The 19,730-nt window shown below is 38.2% G+C and overlaps 3 protein-coding genes across 4 annotated transcripts; all 3 read left to right on the top strand.

Moving 5' to 3' along the window:
* Positions 1-231: 231 nt before the first annotated feature.
* On the top strand, positions 232-1,573 carry LOC104744319 (receptor-like protein 57). Its single transcript, XM_010465350.3, has one exon. It carries the CDS (start codon positions 513-515, stop codon positions 1,347-1,349), a length of 837 nt encoding a protein of 278 aa, XP_010463652.1. The 5' UTR covers positions 232-512; the 3' UTR covers positions 1,350-1,573.
* A 568-nt stretch (positions 1,574-2,141) lies between these two features.
* Positions 2,142-5,368, top strand: LOC104744302 (putative pentatricopeptide repeat-containing protein At5g65820). Of its 2 annotated transcripts, XM_010465334.2 has the most exons (4): positions 2,142-4,369; positions 4,468-4,577; positions 4,675-4,721; positions 4,818-5,368. In XM_010465334.2, the coding sequence occupies exon 1, from the start codon at positions 2,208-2,210 to the stop codon at positions 4,092-4,094; it is 1,887 nt and encodes a 628-aa protein (XP_010463636.1). In that variant the 5' UTR covers positions 2,142-2,207; the 3' UTR covers positions 4,095-4,369; positions 4,468-4,577; positions 4,675-4,721; positions 4,818-5,368. The 2 variants fall into 2 exon arrangements, with proteins under 2 accessions (XP_010463636.1, XP_010463642.1); XM_010465340.2 differs by lacking the exon at positions 4,468-4,577 and having other exon boundaries at positions 2,143-4,369.
* Positions 5,369-17,810: 12,442 nt separating this feature from the next.
* LOC147949370 (putative boron transporter 2) lies at positions 17,811-19,215 on the top strand. The gene is made up of 4 exons (XM_087478604.1): positions 17,811-17,910; positions 17,995-18,314; positions 18,394-18,664; positions 18,750-19,215. Exons 2-4 carry the CDS (start codon positions 18,157-18,159, stop codon positions 18,822-18,824), a joined length of 504 nt encoding a protein of 167 aa, XP_087334730.1. The 5' UTR covers positions 17,811-17,910; positions 17,995-18,156; the 3' UTR covers positions 18,825-19,215.
* Positions 19,216-19,730: the final 515 nt, after the last annotated feature.

Genomic DNA, 19,730 nt, shown 5'->3' with positions numbered 1-19,730 from the left:
ACTTATTTTGTGATTGTGATATGAATCTTCTTTCTTAGCTATTCTTTCTGATAATATTATTTTGTCGGGAAAAAAATAAAAAGAAAGAATAATATCTTGACGATACGAATCATACCATTATAATACTACTGGATTCAATACCTTATAGCAAATGCGGTATGACATGAATAAGCATGAAACCTTGGTCTTACCATATAAAGTATTTTAAAGGCTGAAAAACGATTATAACGCAAATTATGAAAGTGACTATTGTATCGTAAATAATATAAAGCACCTAATTTTGTTAAAATCAAATTTTAATACCAAAAATAGTGACACATACATACATACTAATCTAGTAATCTACCAAATCTCTATAATGCGCAGAGCCCAAGAACATAACTAACGTGCGCATTAATACCCGGCCGAAAGACGAAGAAGAAGATCGATCACACACAAGTCACAAGGCAAGTTTATAAGTTTTCGCTCTTCTTCAGCCTATTTGAAACCAAAAAAAAAAAAAAAAATCTCCGATGCCGGTTAATCACCGGTTTAGTTACCGGTTACTCTTCCTCCTCCTCCTCCTTCTAAATTTCGAAACGGCACGGCGTTTAGTCTCCGGTGACCCAAACGACGAGTCATGCTTAACGAATCTACGTCAGAGTTTAGAAGATCCGGCGAACAACCTCCGTAACTGGACAAAATCCTTCTTCTCAAACCCTTGCACCGGCTTCGCCTCTTCCCTCCACGGAGTCACTTGCAACAACGGCAGGGTTTACAAACTCTCACTAACGAACCTCTCTCTCCGTGGCTCAATCTCTCCGTACCTCTCTAATTGCACAAATCTCCAATCCTTAGATCTGTCTTCAAACCAGATCTCCGGCGAGATCCCGCAACAGTTACAGTACCTCGTTAACCTCGCTGTTCTTAACCTTTCCTCTAATCGTCTCTCCGGTGAAATCTCGCCGCAGCTAGCTCTCTGCGCTTACTTAAACGTCATCGATCTTCACGGTAACAAACTCTCCGGCCAAATCCCGTCGCAGTTGGGGAGTCTCGCGAGGTTATCGGCGTTCGATGTCTCTGATAATAAATTATCCGGTCAGATTCCGGCGAATCTGGCGATGAGGAATGGGAACTTGCCGAGATTTAATGAGAGCTCGTTTACAGGGAACAAGAAATTGTTTGGGTATCCGTTGGAGGAGATGAAGAGCAAAGGATTGTCGATAATGGCGATCGTTGGGATTGGGCTTGGGAGTGGAATCGCTAGCTTAGTGATTAGCTTCACTGGGGTTTGTATATGGTTGAAGATCACTGAGAAGAAGATGGAGGAAGAAGAAGGAAAGATTAGTCACTCTATGCCTGATTACTAATTTAATTTAATCACATTATTAGTCTTTCTTTTTTTCCTTTCACTTGAATATCAAAAGCTAATGATACAAAAATAGGAGAGATTTAATTATTTTAGATGCTTTGATCATATACAGTAATACAGATGTTTGGTAATCTTTGGGTACATATAGTATTAACAAAAACACAAGTTTTATTTGTTACAGTTTCTAATTTTCTATAATCGTATTCGTATGCATGTTTATTTTAAGTGTTGTTTAGTTTTTTGTTAGAGAGACCGTAATTTGTAACGGGATTGGCTTGGACCTGTGCTGGTTTGGATATGTTGTACTACTTAGTAGTCATCATGACATCATTGGCTTAATTAAGGGCAATAGAGTAAAGTCATTAACTTGTCGCGCCGAAAGGCTAGTCAAACCTTGCTTCGAGAACTTCAAGCTTTTTAATGTTCAAGTACAATTATGAACCCACGTTATCATGGACCGATCCTTCTCTTTCTCGTTTTATTTATCACAAATCCATATTTATGGCCGGGTTTTGTTGGGGTGGCTTGGAGCCCGTGCTTCGGTGTTTGCATAGCATAATTAATGACCATCCATAAGTAGAAGTGATCTTTGACCCAAACAAAAAGAAGAAGAAGAGATCTTTGGTTTAAGTTGTTCAATGATAATAATAATGCATTAATTTTATTGAGATATCTCAGCTTAGTGGCGCCAATTACTTCAACAGGCCTAACAAGCGCTGAATAAAGCCCACCAGACATATGGCCCAGATCCGAATTCTTATTTTTGACTAAACGACGTCGCTCTTTAGTTGTGGGCGAACAAGAACATGCGTGAAGCCGATGGACAAATTCATAAAATGCTGTTACCGTTTATGAGATGCATAGATTCTCTCCGATAGTCGAGTTTTTTCTCAGCAAACGCCAAATTTTCTTACCTTCTTCTCAATTAAAGTCTCGCTTTGACTTAATCCAAAGAAGTTTTCACGTTTCTAAAGCTCTCGAAGATAATTTCCGGAGAAGCAACGGGATTGGTTTAGTCTGTCTCGAGAAGAGCAACAACGATCGCACGAAGAACTCCAAATACGATGAATTCGCGAGTGATGTCGAGAAATCATACAGGATTCTTCGGAAATTTCATTCTAGGGTTCCGAAGTTGGAACTCGCGCTTAACGAATCCGGTGTTCAACTCCGACCCGGTTTAATCGAACGGGTTTTGAGTCGTTGTGGTGATGCTGGGAATCTAGGTTACAGATTCTTCGTCTGGGCGGCGAAGCAGCCTGGTTACTCTCACACTATCGAAGTGTATAAATCGATGGTGAGAGTTTTGAGTAAAATGCGTCAATTTGGATCCGTTTGGGGTTTAATCGAAGAGATGAGGAAGGAGAATCCTCAATTGATTGGACCTGAATTGTTTTTGGTTTTGGTTCAGAGGTTTCCGTCGGCGGTTGTGGTTAAGAAAGCTATTGAGGTGCTCGACGAAATGCCTAAGTTTGGTTTAGAACATGATGAGTATGTATTCGGGTGTTTGCTTGATGCTTTGTGTAAGCACGGTAGTGTTAAAGATGCTGCGAAGCTTTTCGAGGATATGAGATTACGGTTTCCGTCGAATTTGAGATATTTTAATTCGTTGTTGTATGGTTGGTGTAAGGAAGGGAAGATGATGGAAGCTAAACATGTTTTGGTTCAGATGAAAGAAGCTGGGTTTGAGCCTGACATTGTTGATTATACCAACTTGTTAAGTGGGTATGCTAATGCTGGTAAAATAGCAGATGCTTATGATCTTTTGAAAGATATGAGAAGAAGTGGGTTTGAACCGAATGTGAACTGTTACACTGTTTTGATCCAAGGATTATGTAAGGTGGATAGAATGGAGGAGGCGATGAAGGTGTTTGTTGAGATGGAGATGTATGAATGTGAGGCTGATGTTGTGACTTACACTTCATTAGTTAATGGGTTTTGCAAATGTGGAAGAATTGACAAGTGTTATGTTGTGTTAGACGATATGATTAAGAAAGGGCTCATCCCGTGCCAACTCACCTATATGTATATCATGGCGACTCTTGAGAAGAAAGAAAAATTTGAAGAGTGTTTGGAGATGATGGAGAAGATGAAGCAGATAGGGTATTATGCTGATCTTGGCGTTTACAATATCGTCATCAGATTGGCTTGTAAACTAGGAGAAGTTAAGGAAGCTCTTCGATTATGGAACGAAATGAAAACAAACGGGTTGAGTCCTGGAGCAGATTCGTTTGTTATTATGATCGATGGTTTAACAAGCCAAGGTAATTTACTCGAAGCATCTGATCACTTTAAAGAAATGGTAACTAGAGGATTGTTCTCCGTTTCTCAATACAAAACTCTGAAGTCATTGCTAAATACCCTGTTAAGAGACGAGAAGCTGGAAACGGCGAAAGATGTTTGGAGTTGCATCTCAAGTAAAGGGTCTTGCGAGCTGACCGTATCGTCTTGGACAATATGGATCCATGCCTTGTTCTCAAAAGGTTATGAAAAGGAGGCGTGTTCTTATTGTCTTGAAATGATGGAGATGGACTTCATGCCGCAACCAGACACATTTGGTAAACTTATGAAGGGGTTGAAGAAACTGTATAATAGAGAATTCGCTGCAGAGATTACAGAGAAGGTGAGGAATATGGCATTTGAGAGAGAGATGAGTTTTAAGATGTATAAGAGAAGGGGAGTGCAAGATTTGACCGAGAAAGCTAAATCTCAAAAAGAAGGGAAGAAGAAACAGAGGACTCAATAAAGAATACCGAAGGACCATTTTTTCTTTTTTGGTTCAGTGTAACACTTCAATTTATGATTGAGAACGAAGCACTCTGGTGGTTGTTATCAAGTAGTCCGATGAACAACAAGAGATTTGAAGAACAAAAAAAAATCAAATACCTCGAAAGAGATGAAACTAGTGTGTCTTTTTCATCTTTTGTGTTGAAAGCTGAGACCTTTCCAATTGTCTCTGTGCGCAGACGGTAGAGTCTGAAAAGTTACTTAAACCAATACTGTCACCAGAAGAAGCTCCAGGTACTAGTAGGACACATACTTGTGATTTCTTCTGTTATTTATGTATATGACTCGCATAGTTAGTTGCTCGTGTTAATTAGAAATTTCTGTAATGGCAGTGTGTGTACATGGAACTTATAGGAAGAATTTGGAATCCATCTTAGCATCAGGCTTAAAGCGCATGAATAGAATGCATGTTCACTTCTCTTGTGGCTTAAAGTGATTAGTGGTTAGATTTTTATATCCTATTGTTGTTGTTGTTTCTGCTTTATGATTGCATATGCACATTTATCTGATTCCAAATTTACATGATTGCATATGAGAAGGAATGTTGATGTTTTGATCTTCCTCGACATGAAGAAAGCTCTTGAAGGTATTACTCTAGCATGAGACCTTGATTCTGTGTCTTAAAATTTAGTGATGTTGTCCATCAGAGATTCAACATTTCAGCTTGTGAATATATATCCAGATGGGATTGCGTTCTACATGTCAGACAACAAAGTGATTTTGACTGAAGGCATTGATGGTGTAGTGCCTGTCGATTACTTCCAGAAGATTGAGTCTTGGCCTGGTCGGCATTCCATACCTTTCTGATTCATATAATCAAACATATGTGTTTGATTATATGAATCAAACACATATGTTTATGTCAGGCGGAGTCATCGGAGATATAGCGGAGGTAGCGGAGGAGGAAGGAGGCGGAGGAAGAGAATGTGAAGAAGAGTCGAGATTGAGAAGACCATAAGTAGTTGAAGTTAGCTTAACGAAATGGTGGCTTAAGATGGAGGCATTGAGCTGAGAAGAGAAGGTTTTATCGCTCGGATTTAGGAGACACAACCACCCATCGCCGGAGATTTTGAGGATTTCTCAACGTCGTCGGAGGAAACAAAAAAAAAAGCACACAAAGATTGAGTGAGAGAGACAGTGGTGATGAAAAAGTGAGAAATGTGATTTTTAGATAAAAAGGCAAAATAACAAAACTGCTAATTAGATAATAAAAAACTTTTTGTTTATAAAAAATTACAAAGTTAGGGATGTGACAATGCACATGGCTCTTAATATCTACTAGAAGATATTCCGTGCTTAACGCACGGATTAACATTTTAAAAAAAAAATATAATATAATAATAAAATTATTGTTATACTTCTTTTAAAAAATTATTTTGTTTGAGATAATATTTATTTTTAATTGTTCTATAAATCTATATATGTCTTTTTAATACTAACTATTTTAGAATATTACTATAATGCTAGCAATTGAACAGTTTCGTTCGTAACTGCTAATTATGTTCTTCGATCTTCTCTGATTTAATGGACAGTCCACTACTTCTTCCTTAAATTGTCGTCAGTCATAGTCCACTACTTCTTCCTTAAATTGTCGTAAGTCCTTCTCTTATATAAAATAATTTCCCTGCCTCCTATATATCTTCGCTGTGTTTTCTTCTTTTTTTTGAGTGAAATTCAGGCGTAGCAGATTTCATATTAAGCTGTTAAATCTCCAGGATTAAGTAACCATCTGTTTTCAGTTGATTACAGGAGGCAACAATCTTAATATTTGACAGCGACGTGGGTTTTCGTCTCTTGGTCGGCCACAGAACACAAGGATTGCTCTGTTCTACTCCTCTTAGCGATTTATTTGTTCTTATAAGTTAATTTCGATACTAGAATAAAGAGAGTCTTTTGATATCTTCGACTATTTTGGGTTTGGTAGCTAATTCTCCATTAGAATTCTTTATTATTTTACAAATATACTCTTAACCTAAAGCTACATTCGTAGATAGACATGTCAGTCTTCGCCTATATAGTGTTTTCACGCACATGGTTTGGAGATATGGTTCTGCGACTCTACCAAGATCAAAGACGATAAAATAAAAGCGGTGGCCAAGTTGTATTCACTTGAGACAAAGTCTATAGTAAGCGTAGTAGGTTGATCAATGCCCACCGGTTCAACTCCGATGAACAAGAGATCTCTCTCAAGTATTCTAGATCAGCTGTTTCGGTTAGTCTTTAATATAACCTTCCTCTGAAATTTTATAGAACCAAGTATAGGTGTACGAAGACATAGTTTCAAATATTTTTGGAACCTGCGTTCCACCTTGCAAACAACCATGTAGGGTTTTTATATTAAACACCTTGCGTTTTCTATATTCCTAATGTTTTCTATAGATATCTTGCTATAGTCATTTCCTCAACTTACACTTGGCCTTACGCTTCTCTTCTAACAAATATGAACTTCGTACCAAAAAATCCTAGGTAGGATTCTCCGTTTCTAGCCTGCTCGAAAAGTTAAAAAATGTGGGACAACTCATGGGTGTTGATTCATTGATGAAAAGGTCCCTCAATCTCCATTCTCCTCTTGATTCATTCTTAATTATGTACTTACCCTTTTGTTAATATTTCCCTCTTTTCCAATCTACTTTGATGCAAGGCTCCATTTACGTCACCCACCTTCCTAAATTCGAACATGCTCTGCGTGATGGAGCTATGTATACAATATCCGCCTTTGACGTTACTAGAAGCAACACCCATTTCAAATTGACGGATTTCCACTTTTCTATACGGTTCACACTAGCCACTTTTTTTTGAAGAGGTAGAAGAGTCTTTCTGTATTATTCCAAAAGAGTTTTTCCGCTTAAGGACTCATGAAGAGTTAGTGTCGCTGGCGAACGGAGCTCCCAGGGTTGTCTAAGTTTTGTAGTTCCAAATATGTAGATAATCATAGAAAAGTTTCTCAACTTTGTTGCATCTATAGTATATTTTTCCTGGAAATTAAATGTTAAACTATATGGTTTTGCTCTTATTAGATGTCATGGGCGAAGTAGTTTCCACCAAAACTAATGGGATGTCACAACTTTAGAGAAGATGTTAGTCCATCTGCGTCTTGAAAGGTTTTCCCTCACCGTCTTTCATCAAATTCTCACGATATAGTGGATGTCTCTCCATTTATGCATTTTACTACCTTCACCACATGTTGCCTTTTGTTATAAAAAAGCCAAATGTAAGCAATTTGAAAACATTATTAAAAATTTAACAAACTCACACTCCCAATGTAAGCCAATGAGGAAAGCATTGACAAACAATCCTCACACATTGAGTTAAATACAATAAACAATCAATCTAACCAAACACAAAAGAAAGGAAAAAAAAAACCAAAAAAACAATTACAACCACAAATCAACATATACAATAAAACCTATACTTAGGAAATTTAAAAACATGAAATACAAAACCAAATTTCAAAATAAACACAACTAATTACTAACAAATTTGTAAAACTTCTCACTATAATCTACTTAATGCACAAAAACACCAAATAAAAAAACAAAACCACATTATTAAAAGGGGAATTGGGTTGTATGACCAAAAAAAATTCTATAATTTAATAACTAACTATACTAACTATGTATTGATTATATACTCTATATTATATGTATAATACCAATTTTTACCCCTTCACTATCTTTCATCACCACCACCATCTTCTGACCACCTGCCATCGCCACCACCTCCGGCGTCACCACCTCCGGCGGTTCTTCGGCGGCCACCACCTCTTTACCATTATTACCACTAGGGTTCTCAATGTACTATCTCTTAGGGTTTAGATTTCCTCCAACCACTACCGCCGGGCCACCGCCGGAGACCGCCGGAGAACCGCCGGAGACCGCCGGAGAACCGCCGGAAAACCGTCAGAGAATCGCCGGACCACCGCCGGGCCACCGCCGGACCGCCGCCGAAGTACCGTCGGACCGCCAACAAACGACGTTGCCTCAACGCTTGATTCTTCAATTTAGGGTTTTAGGGTTTAAGGTTTTGGTTTTTGAGTTTAGGGTTTTAGGGTTTAAGGATTAAGGTTTAGGGTTTAGGGTTTGAGTTTAGGGTTTAGGGTTGTGGTTTTTAAATTTAGGGTTTAGAGTTGTGGTTTTTGAGTTTAGGGGTTAGGGTTTAGGGTTTAGTGTTTAGGGTTTAGGGTTTAGGGTTTATGGTTTAGGGTTTATGGTTTAGGGTTAGGGTTGTAGTTTTTGGGTATAGGGTTTATGGTTGTGGGTTTTGGGTTTAGGGTTTAGGGTTTATGGTTTAGGGTTTAGGGTTGTAGTTTTTGGGTTTAGGGTTTAGGGTTTAGGGTTTAGGGTTGTGGTGTTTGGGTTTAGGGTTGTGGTTTTTGGGTTGAGGGTTGTGGTTTTTGAGTTTAGGGTTTAGAGTTGTGGTATTTGAGTTTAGGGGTTAGGGTTTAGGGTTTAGGGTTGTGGTATTTGAGTTTAGGTGTTAGGGTTTAGGGTTGTGGTTTTTGAGTTTAGGGTTTAGGGTTTAGGGGTTTAGGGTTTAGGGTATTTGAGTTTAGGGTTTAGGGTTATGGTTTTTGAGTTTAGGGTTTAGGGGTTAGGTTTTAGGGTTGTGGTTTTTGAGTTTAGGGTTTAGGGTTATGGTATTATATTTTAGAGTTTTGGGGTGTTGTTTTTTAGGTTTAGGGTTTAGGGTTGTGGTATTTGAGTTTAGGGTTTAGGTTTGGGTTGTGGTTTTTGAGTTTTGGGGTTCGGGTTTAAAATTTTTTATAAGGTAGAAATTTTAAAAATTTTGGTAGGAAAATCCAATTTCGTAATTTTGGCGGGAAATTTAGGGTTTAGGGTTTTCGGTTAGGGTTGTGGTTTTTAAGTTTAGGGGTTAGGGATTAGGGTTTAGGGTTGTGGTTTTTATGTTTAGGGTTTAGGGTTGTGATTTTTGTGTTTAGGGTTTAGGGCTAGGGGTTTAGGGTTTAGAGGTTAGGGGTTAGGGTTTAGGGTTTTTAAAATTAAAAGGTTGGAAACCTTTTTGAAGTAATTTGTTAAGAGTAAAATGGTAAGAATTTGTTAAAAATTTGTTAAGAGTAAAATGGTTTTGAATCGGAGAATTGTTAAGAATTTGTTAAGAATTCGTTAAGAATTTGTTAAGAGTTTTAATAGAGTTTTATAAGGTTTTTATAATTTTTATAGGTTTTTATAAGGTTTTTAAAAGGTTTACAAATAATTTTTAAAAGTGTTTACATGGTTTACAAGGTTTTTAAAAGCGTTTACAATGTTTTTCTAAGGTATAAATTTCAAAAAATTTGGCGGGAAAATTTTCTGATTTTGGCTGGAAATTTTTTTGATTTTCGCGAGAAAATTTTTCATTTTTTGGCGGGAAATGTTTTTCGATTTTGATGACTGTACATTCTTGCCATCACTCAAAGAAAGGGTAATATGGTCATTTCGTACATTAAAGTTTTTAAAATGGTATTAATAGATATTTTTAAAAAGAGGTATGAATGGACAATTTTGAAAATGCCCCTTTTTGAAAATGTGGAATAGTCTCCAAAGATAAAGTGCGGTTCTACCATTTTTGGCCTCCAAAGCGTCTACATTTTTTGCCTCCAAAGAGTCTCCATTTTTGGCCTCCAAAACGTCTCTATTTTTGGCTTCCAAAAAACATAATAGTTGCTTACATTTTTTTCTCTCTAAAAGTCTTCATTTTTGGCCTCCAAAACGTCTCTATTGTTTTCCTTCAATGCGTCTCCATGGCCTCCAAATCATCTCCATTTTTGGTCCCCAAAGCGTCTCCATTTTTTGCCTCCAAAGCGTCTACATTTTTAGCCTCCAAAGCATCACCATTTTTAACCTCAACAAGTCTTCATTTTTTGCCTCCAAAATTTATCATAGTTGGCCTCGAAAGCGTCTCTATTTTTGGCCTCCGAGAGTCTCCATTTTTGCCCTCCAAAAGTCTTCATATTTGGCCTCCAAAGCGTCTCCATTTTTGCCTCCAAAAGTCATTATATTTGGCCTCCAAAGCGACTTTACTTTTGGCCTCCAAAAACGTCTCCATTTTTGGCCTCCAAGGGTCTCCATTTTTGGCCTCCAAAAGTCTTCATTTTTGGCCTCCAAAAGTCATCATATTTCGTCTCCAAAGCGACTCCACTTTTGGCCTCCAAAGCGTCTCCATTTTTGGCCTCCAAGGGTCTCCATTTTTGGCCTCCAAAAGTCTTCATTTTTGGCCTCCAAAAGTCATCATATTTCGTCTCCAAAGCGACTCCACTTTTGGCCTCCAAAGCGTCTCCATTTTTGGCCTCCAAGGGTCTCCATTTTTGGCCTCCAAAAGTCTTCATTATTGGCGTCCAAAAGTCTTCATTTTTGGCCTCCAAAAGTTTTCATTTTTGGCCTCCAAAAGTCATCATATTTGGCCTCCAAAGGATCTCCACTTTTGGCCTCCAAAGCGTCTCCATTTTTTGCCTCCAAGAGTCTCCATTTTTGGCCTCCAAAAGTCTTTATTTTTGGCCTCCAAAAGTCTTCATTTTTGGCCTCCAAGAGTCTCCATTTTTGGCCTCCAAAAGTCATCATATTTGACCTCCAAAGCGTCTCCACTTTTGGCCTCCAAAGCGTCTCCACTTTTGGCCTCCAAAGCATCTCCATTTTTCGCCTCCAAGAGTCTCCATTTTTGGCCTTCGAAAGTCTTCATTTTTAGCCTCCAAAAGTCATCATATTTGGCCTCCAAAGCGTCTCCACTTTTCGCCTCCAAAGCGTCCATTTTTTGCCTCCAAGAGTCTCCATTTTTGGCCTCAAAGAATCTTTATTTTTGGCCTCCAAAAGTCATCCGTTTTGGCGTCCAAGAATCTTCATTTTTGGCCTCCAAGAGTCTCCATTTTTGGCCTCCAAAAGTCTTCATTTTTGGCCTCCAAAAGTCTTCATTTTCGGCCTCCAAGAGTCTCATTTTTGGCCTCCAAAAGTCATCATATTTGGCCTCCAAAGCGTCTCCACTTTTGGCCTCCAAGAGTCTCCATTTTTGGCCTCCAAAAGTCATCATATTTGGCCTCCAAAAGTCATTATATTTGGCCTCCAAAGCGTCTCCACTTTTGGCCTCCAAAGCGTCTCTATTTTTGGCCTCCAAGAGTCTCCATTTTTAGCTTCCAAAATTCTTCATTTTTTCCTCCAAAATTCATCATAGTTGGCCTCCAAAAGTCTCCATTTTTGGCCTCCAAGAGTCTCCATTTTTGGCCTCCAAGAGTCTCTATTTTTGGCCTCCAAAATTCTTCATTTTTGGCCTCCAAAATTCTTCATTTTTGGCCTCCAAAAGTCTTCATTTTTGGCCTCCAAAATTCTTCACTTTTGGCCTCTAAAGCGTCTCCATTTTTGGCCTCCAAGGGTCTCCATTTTTGCCCTCCAAAAGTCTTCATATTTGGCCTCCAAAGCATCACCATTTTTAACCTCAACAAGTCTTCATTTTTTGCCTCCAAAATTTATCATAGTTGGCCTCGAAAGCGTCTCTATTTTTGGCCTCCGAGAGTCTCCATTTTTGCCCTCCAAAAGTCTTCATATTTGGCCTCCAAAGCGTCTCCATTTTTGCCTCCAAAAGTCATTATATTTGGCCTCCAAAGCGACTTTACTTTTGGCCTCCAAAGCGTCTCCATTTTTGGCCTCCAAGGGTCTCCATTTTTGGCCTCCAAAAGTCTTCATTTTTGGCCTCCAAAAGTCATCATATTTCGTCTCCAAAGCGACTCCACTTTTGGCCTCCAAAGCGTCTCCATTTTTGGCCTCCAAGGGTCTCCATTTTTGGCCTCCAAAAGTCTTCATTTTTGGCCTCCAAAAGTCATCATATTTCGTCTCCAAAGCGACTCCACTTTTGGCCTCCAAAGCGTCTCCATTTTTGGCCTCCAAGGGTCTCCATTTTTGGCCTCCAAAAGTCTTCATTATTGGCGTCCAAAAGTCTTCATTTTTGGCCTCCAAAAGTTTTCATTTTTGGCCTCCAAAAGTCATCATATTTGGCCTCCAAAGGATCTCCACTTTTGGCCTCCAAAGCGTCTCCATTTTTTGCCTCCAAGAGTCTCCATTTTTGGCCTCCAAAAGTCTTTATTTTTGGCCTCCAAAAGTCTTCATTTTTGGCCTCCAAGAGTCTCCATTTTTGGCCTCCAAAAGTCATCATATTTGACCTCCAAAGCGTCTCCACTTTTGGCCTCCAAAGCGTCTCCACTTTTGGCCTCCAAAGCATCTCCATTTTTCGCCTCCAAGAGTCTCCATTTTTGGCCTTCGAAAGTCTTCATTTTTAGCCTCCAAAAGTCATCATATTTGGCCTCCAAAGCGTCTCCACTTTTCGCCTCCAAAGCGTCCATTTTTTGCCTCCAAGAGTCTCCATTTTTGGCCTCAAAGAATCTTTATTTTTGGCCTCCAAAAGTCATCCGTTTTGGCGTCCAAGAATCTTCATTTTTGGCCTCCAAGAGTCTCCATTTTTGGCCTCCAAAAGTCTTCATTTTTGGCCTCCAAAAGTCTTCATTTTCGGCCTCCAAGAGTCTCATTTTTGGCCTCCAAAAGTCATCATATTTGGCCTCCAAAGCGTCTCCACTTTTGGCCTCCAAGAGTCTCCATTTTTGGCCTCCAAAAGTCATCATATTTGGCCTCCAAAAGTCATTATATTTGGCCTCCAAAGCGTCTCCACTTTTGGCCTCCAAAGCGTCTCTATTTTTGGCCTCCAAGAGTCTCCATTTTTAGCTTCCAAAATTCTTCATTTTTTCCTCCAAAATTCATCATAGTTGGCCTCCAAAAGTCTCCATTTTTGGCCTCCAAGAGTCTCCATTTTTGGCCTCCAAGAGTCTCTATTTTTGGCCTCCAAAATTCTTCATTTTTGGCCTCCAAAATTCTTCATTTTTGGCCTCCAAAAGTCTTCATTTTTGGCCTCCAAAATTCTTCACTTTTGGCCTCTAAAGCGTCTCCATTTTTGGCCTTCAAAGGTCTCCATTTTTGGCCTCCAAAAGTCATCATATTTGGTCTCCAAAAGTCATCATATTTGGCCTCCAAAGCGTCTCTACTTTTGGCTTCCAAAAGCGTCTCCATTTTTGGCCTCCAAAGCGTTTCCATTTTTTGCCTCCAAAAATTTTCATTTTTGGCCTCAAAAAGTCATTATTTTTGGCCTCCAAAATTCATTCTTTTTAGCCTCCAAAATTCATCCTTTTTTGCCTCTAAAGCTTCTCCATTTTTAGCCTCCAAGAGTCTCCATTTTTTGCCTCCAAGAGTCTCCATTTTTTGCCTCCAAAGCATTTCCATTTTTGGCTTCCAAGAGTCTCCATTTTTGACGGACAAAAGTCTTCATTTTTGGCCTCCAAAAGTTTTCATATTTGGCCTCCAAAAGTCATGAGTTTTTTACCTCCAAAGCGTCTCTATTTTTGGTCTCCAAGAGTCTTCATTTTTGGCCTCCAAGAGTCTCCATTTTTTGCCTCCAAAAGTCTTCATTTTTTTCCTCCAAAAGTCATCATATTTGGCCTCCAAAGCGTCTCCATTTTTGGTCTCCAAGAGTCTCCATTATTTAGTCTCCAAAGCATCTCTACTTTTGGCCTCCAAAGCGTCTCCACTTTTGGACTCCAAAGCGTCTCCATTTTTGACCTCCAAAAGTCATCATATTTGGCCTCCAAAAGTCATCATATTTGGCTTCCAAAACGTCATCATATTTGACCTCCAAAGCGTCTCCACTTTTGGCCTCCAAAGCGTCTCCACTTTTGACCTCCAAAGCGTCTCCATTTTTCGCCTCCAAGAGTCTCCATTTTTGGTCTTCGAAAGTCTTCATTTTTAGCCTCCAAAAGTCATCATATTTGGCCTCCAAAGCGTCTCCACTTTTGGCCTCCAAAGCGTCCATTTTTTGCTTCCAAGAGTCTCCATTTTTGGCCTCAAAGAATCTTTATTTTTGGCCTCCAAAAGTCATCCGTTTTGGCGTCCAAGAATCTTCATTTTTGGCCTCCAAGAGTCTCCATTTTTGGCCTCCAAAAGTCTTCATTTTTGGCCTCCAAAAGTCTTCATTTTCGGCCTCCAAGAGTCTCATATTTGGCCTCCAAAAGTCATCATATTTGGCCTCCAAAGCGTCTCCACTTTTGGCCTCCAAGAGTCTCCATTTTTGGCCTCCAAAAGTCATCATATTTGGCCTCCAAAAGTCATTATATTTGGCCTCCAAAGCGTCTCCACTTTTGGCCTCCAAAGCGTCTCTATTTTTGGCCTCCAAGAGTCTCCATTTTTAGCTTCCAAAATTCTTTATTTTTTCCTCCAAAATTCATCATAGTTGGCCTCCAAAAGTCTCCATTTTTGGCCTCCAAGAGTCTCCATTTTTGGTCTCCAAGAGTCTCTATTTTTGGCCTCCAAAATTCTTCATTTTTGGCCTCCAAAATTCTTCATTTTTGGCCTCCAAAAGTCTTCATTTTTGGCCTCCAAAATTCTTCACTTTTGGCCTCTAAAGCGTCTCCATTTTTGGCCTTCAAAGGTCTCCATTTTTGGCCTCCAAAAGTCATCATATTTGGCCTCCAAAAGTCATCATATTTGGCCTCCAAAGCGTCTCTACTTTTGGCCTCCAAAAGCGTCTCCATTTTTGGCCTCCAAAGCGTTTCCATTTTTTGCCTCCAAAAATTTTCATTTTTGGCCTCAAAAAGTCATTATTTTTGGCCTCCAAAATTCATTCTTTTTAGCCTCCAAAATTCATCCTTTTTTGCCTCCAAAGCTTCTCCATTTTTAGCCTCCAAAAGTCTCCATTTTTTGCCTCCAAGAGTCTCCATTTTTTGCCTCCAAAGCATTTCCATTTTTGGCCTCCAAGAGTCTCCATTTTTGACGGACAAAAGTCTTCATTTTTGGCCTCCAAAAGTTTTCATATTTGGCCTCCAAAAGTCATGAGTTTTTTACCTCCAAAGCGTCTCTATTTTTGGTCTCCAAGAGTCTTCATTTTTGGCCTCCAAGAGTCTCCATTTTTTGCCTCCAATAGTCTTCATTTTTTTCCTCCAAAAGTCATCATATTTGGTCTCCAAAGCGTCTCCATTTTTGGTCTCCAAGAGTCTCCATTATTTAGCCTCCAAAGCATCTCTACTTTTGGCCTCCAAAGCGTCTCCACTTTTGGACTCCAAAGCGTCTCCATTTTTGGCCTCCAAAAGTCATCATATTTGGCCTCCAAAAATCATCATATTTGGCTTCCAAAACGTCATCATTTTTGGCCTCCAAAGCTTCTCCATTTTTGGCCTCCACACTTTTTGGAGGCCACAAATATGATAACTTTTGGAGGCAAAAAATAAAACTTTTGGAGGCCAAAAATGGAGACTCTTGGAGGCTAAAAATGGAGACGCTTTGGAGGCAAAAAATGATGACTTTTGGAGGCCAAATATGATGACTTTTGGAAGCCAAAAATGAAGATTCTTGGAGGCCAAAAATGGAGACTCTTGGAGGCAAAAAATGTAGACTCTTGGAGGCAAAAAATGTAGACGCTTTGGAGGGCAAAAATGGTAGAACCGCACTTTATCTTTGGAGACTATTCTGCATTTTCAAAAAGGGGCATTTTCAAAAATGTCCATCCATACCTCTTTTTAAAACTTTTACGTACAAAATGACCATATTACCTTTTCTTTGAATGATGGCAAGAATGTACAGTCATCAAAATCGAAAAACATTTCCCGCCAAAAAATGAAAAATTTTCCCGCCAAAATCAAAAAAAATTCCCGCCAATATCGAAAAAATTTCCCGCCAAAATCAAAAAAATTTCCTGCCAAAATTACGAAATTGGATTTTCCTACCAAATTTTTTTAAATTTCTACCTTATAAAAAACATTTTATTTAAAAAGTTTACAAGGTTTTTAAAAAACCTTATTAAACCTTGTTAAATGGTTGAAAACCTTTTAATTTTAAAAACACTAAACCCTAACCCCTAAACTTTTTCGGTTGTTTTGTTAATTTGTTTTTTTTGTTATGTATTTTCTTCTTTTCGTCAGGTTACGTTGTTAGTATGTTTTCTTTTCTTCTTTTGTTAATTTATTTTGCTCTTTTGTTCGTTTATTTTTTCGACTATGTTTTTTCAGCTAATTTAGTCTAATTTTTTTCTCTTGTAGTTAGATTATGGTTTGTGTTTTTTTAACAATTTTTTGGTATTTTAAATTTTCATCTGTATCTGGTACTCACTTTCTTTTCTTTGTTTATGTTGTTTTTAATAAGGGTGAATTAGCTGAGTAGCCAAAAAAACAAAACTATAGAATAATATAACCATCTATTCAAAAAAATTAGAAAAGTATGATCAAGGGTAGGGTAAATTACTATTTTGGGTTTTTTGGTTTAAGGGTAGGGGTTAAGGTGATGGCCGGCAGTGGTGGTTGACGGTGGTACGGTTGAACACTAAAAATACTGACGATATGGATTCTTGTGTGTTACAACGGATAAAAGAAAGAGAGAAAATTATTGAAAGGGTTACCGAGAGCTCCAACCATCGATTCAGATTCAAAAAATTGGAAGATTCTGCGAATCGTTCGATCTGTACTTGGAAGCGCAACCTTCTTCTTCTTCTTCAAGACTCAATTTTTTTAGGTTTTTTGGGAAGATGATGAACGAAAAGAGAGAGAGAGAAGAGAAGTTGCAGAAGATATTTCCAAGGAGAAGATATCCAAAGGAAAACATGGTTTTTGGGTCAAATTTTGGGTTCTATAAGTTTTTTTTTTCTTTTGTGGGTTATTTTCTTCCTTTTTTTAGTTTTCCAATGATTGTGCTTGTATTCTGAACACGATGTAAAACATTTGCTCTCTCCATTTTTTGCCTCCAAAAGTCTTCATAAGTCATTTTCGGAATTTCTTTTTAATTTTGTTTTGTAATAGGTTCAATTTAAGGTTCAATTTTGTTTTGTCATAAATATAATCTATTGCGCCGGATAATCTGTGGATCATCATTGGGCTGAACGCCAAGCTTAGTGATCTTTCAAATGTAGACAAACCAAAGGACAACTTATGACAGCTAGCGGAAAAAATTAATCAAAATATTGAAGTCTTGTTTTGTCTTGCTTTGTCAAGATCTGGAGTAGATGCAACAGCATGGTGAAATCGTGGGTTTTAAATGTTGTGAGTCCAAGGAGATCTATCTGGAGTAGATGCAACAGCATGGTGAAATCGTGGATTTTAAATGTTGTGATTTCACATGTCAGAATTCTGTCTTGATGGCACAAGGAAACTTTCAAAAGCCTAAGTGTTCTCACTGCTCGCTTGTTGGACATATTGCGGATAAATGCTACAAACTACATGGATCTATCCTCCAGGACATCCAAGGGCAAAGAAGAATAACTATGTTGGAAGTACTAACTTTGCTAGCACACCAGTCATGTTGAAGATATTAAGGATAACACCTAAGGAGAACTTCAATGAGGACATGTCTAATGAACAACTCCAATAGATGATATCTTATCTAAGCACTAAGCTTCAATTCTTCGAGTAACACTTCATGCTCTGATAAAACCATAGCTTCGACTTCAAATTTTGTACTAACTATCTGGTACATTTCTTACAGATCTGAACTGGTCTGGTCTAACAAAAGAGAAAAACCACCACCTACAATATTCTGTTATCTCTAAAATATTATTTGCGATTGTTGTACCTCAGCATATCTTTCTGTTTAAGAGGCCTAATTTCAAAAGTCATCCAAGTTAATTTTTCTTCTATTTTTGGGCCTAATCTTTTAAAGGCTCATTTTTTGTTTCCCCTGAAAGTCTAACCCCTCGCTATCCTCCATTCCGCTGTTCTCTGAATTGCGACCTCAACCGTCTCTCCCCTTCTAGATTAAGTTTATCATCAAGTAAGAATCTTCTGTGTAACTTTTCAATTTTCAGTGGAATAGTATTGTTAGAGGCTCATTGGAGGTAAACTATCTCTTCCGCAGGGTTTGAAAGAGCTGAGAGAATCAACAATCCAAGCAACGACATTCACAGGAAATCTCGATGCTCCAGTTGATGAAACTCTGTTTGATATTGAGAAAGAGATCGATGATTTATTGCCAATTAAAGTCAAAGAACAGAGAGTGAGCAACTTGCTTCAAGCAATAATGGTTGGAGGATGTGTTGCAGCTATGCCTCTCCTTAAAATGATCCCTACATCAGTCCTTTGGGGATACTTCGCCTTCATGGCAATTGAAAGCCTACCCGGAAACCAGTTCTGGGAAAGAATCTTGCTTCTCTTCACAGCCCCAAGCCGTAGATTCAAGTAAAAATCTCAATCTTTTTTTTTTTATCGCCTTTTACTTTTCAAGAATGGTTTACTGAACTATTTACCAAAATTGCAGGGTTCTTGAAGATAACAACGCAACATTTGTGGAAACTGTTCCATTCAAAACGATTGCAATGTTCACTATTTTCCAAACAACTTATCTTTTAACCTGCTTTGGTCTCACGTGGATCCCAATAGCTGGAGTTATGTTCCCTCTAATGATCATGTTTATAATACCCGTAAGGCAATATATCCTCCCAAGATTCTTCAAAAGTGCTCATCTTCAGGACTTAGACGCAGCAGAGTATGAAGAAGCACCCGCTTTACCATTCAATCTTGCAGTATCGGTAAAGGACTCCATTACAAATTCAAATCAATATCCATTTGTCTTTAATTTCTTGATAGTTGTTTAACAGATTTTGGATTTTGCAGGAAGCTGAGGTGGGGTCAACAGCTTCGTATCCATGTGATTCTGAGATTCTTGATGAGAAGCAGAGGAAAGTTTAGACACACGTGTAATCCTAAAGTTACTAGCTCAACTTCAACTCCAGTTTATAATCGGAATCTTTCTCAAGTGTTTAGTCCTAGAGTGAATGATTAAAGAGGTGAGATGAGTCCTAGGGTTGCTGGAAAAGGGGAAAATAGTGCAAAGCCGAGTCCGTTAAACCCATCATCGTCGTCAAAATGAGTTTAGCCATTATGGAGGCTTGATAAAACTGGAGGAGAGTATGTATGTTTATAAATTAGTTCATTAACTGATCTTGGATCTAATGCTTTCTTGAGTTTTCTCTTTTACCTATGTCTGTTTGCATTTCTGCTTTTGATCTCGAATCATTGTAAAATCTCTTACTTAACCTGTGGAATGTCGGTAAATTATATACTATATATGTAGTAACTACAGTGAGTTGTACTTAAAAGGAAAAATATTTTCAACACAAATTAAGCCAAAAAAAAAAACACAGAACACATAACAAATAAAGGGAAAAAAATTATAAAGAATAAGAGTGATCAGACACTCAAATAGAAATGCATTCTAAACGGACAGCCGAGGGAAACAAAGAATAGACTAAAAATTTAAATGAGATCAAAAAATGTTTATACCAATCTAGAAAAATAATTCAACCACGCTTCTTATTTATCAAAAATATATATAACAAATTGTATTCCTTGTAGGACATATGTATTCCCATTGTTATTTCCTTTATAAAGTTATAAATGTCCATAATTTTAAAACGTTAGAAAATATAAAAGGATCGAAAATTAAAATCCCCACTAAACCAAATAACTCATACAATGAAGTCCTAAATTAATGTTTAAGAAGGTAACGAGCAGAACTCATAACGATGTCAATATCAAAGGTCCTAATTAAACCAAATAGTGGCAGGTCGACATTAATATTTTCAACACACACAA

Source organism: Camelina sativa, chromosome 2, assembly GCF_030686135.1.
Source record: "Camelina sativa cultivar CO46 ecotype springtype chromosome 2, ASM3068613v1".
NCBI lineage: Eukaryota > Viridiplantae > Streptophyta > Magnoliopsida > Brassicales > Brassicaceae > Camelina > Camelina sativa.
The sequence above is the reverse complement of the archived record's forward strand: the minus strand, read 5'-3'. Positions and strand labels throughout refer to the sequence as shown.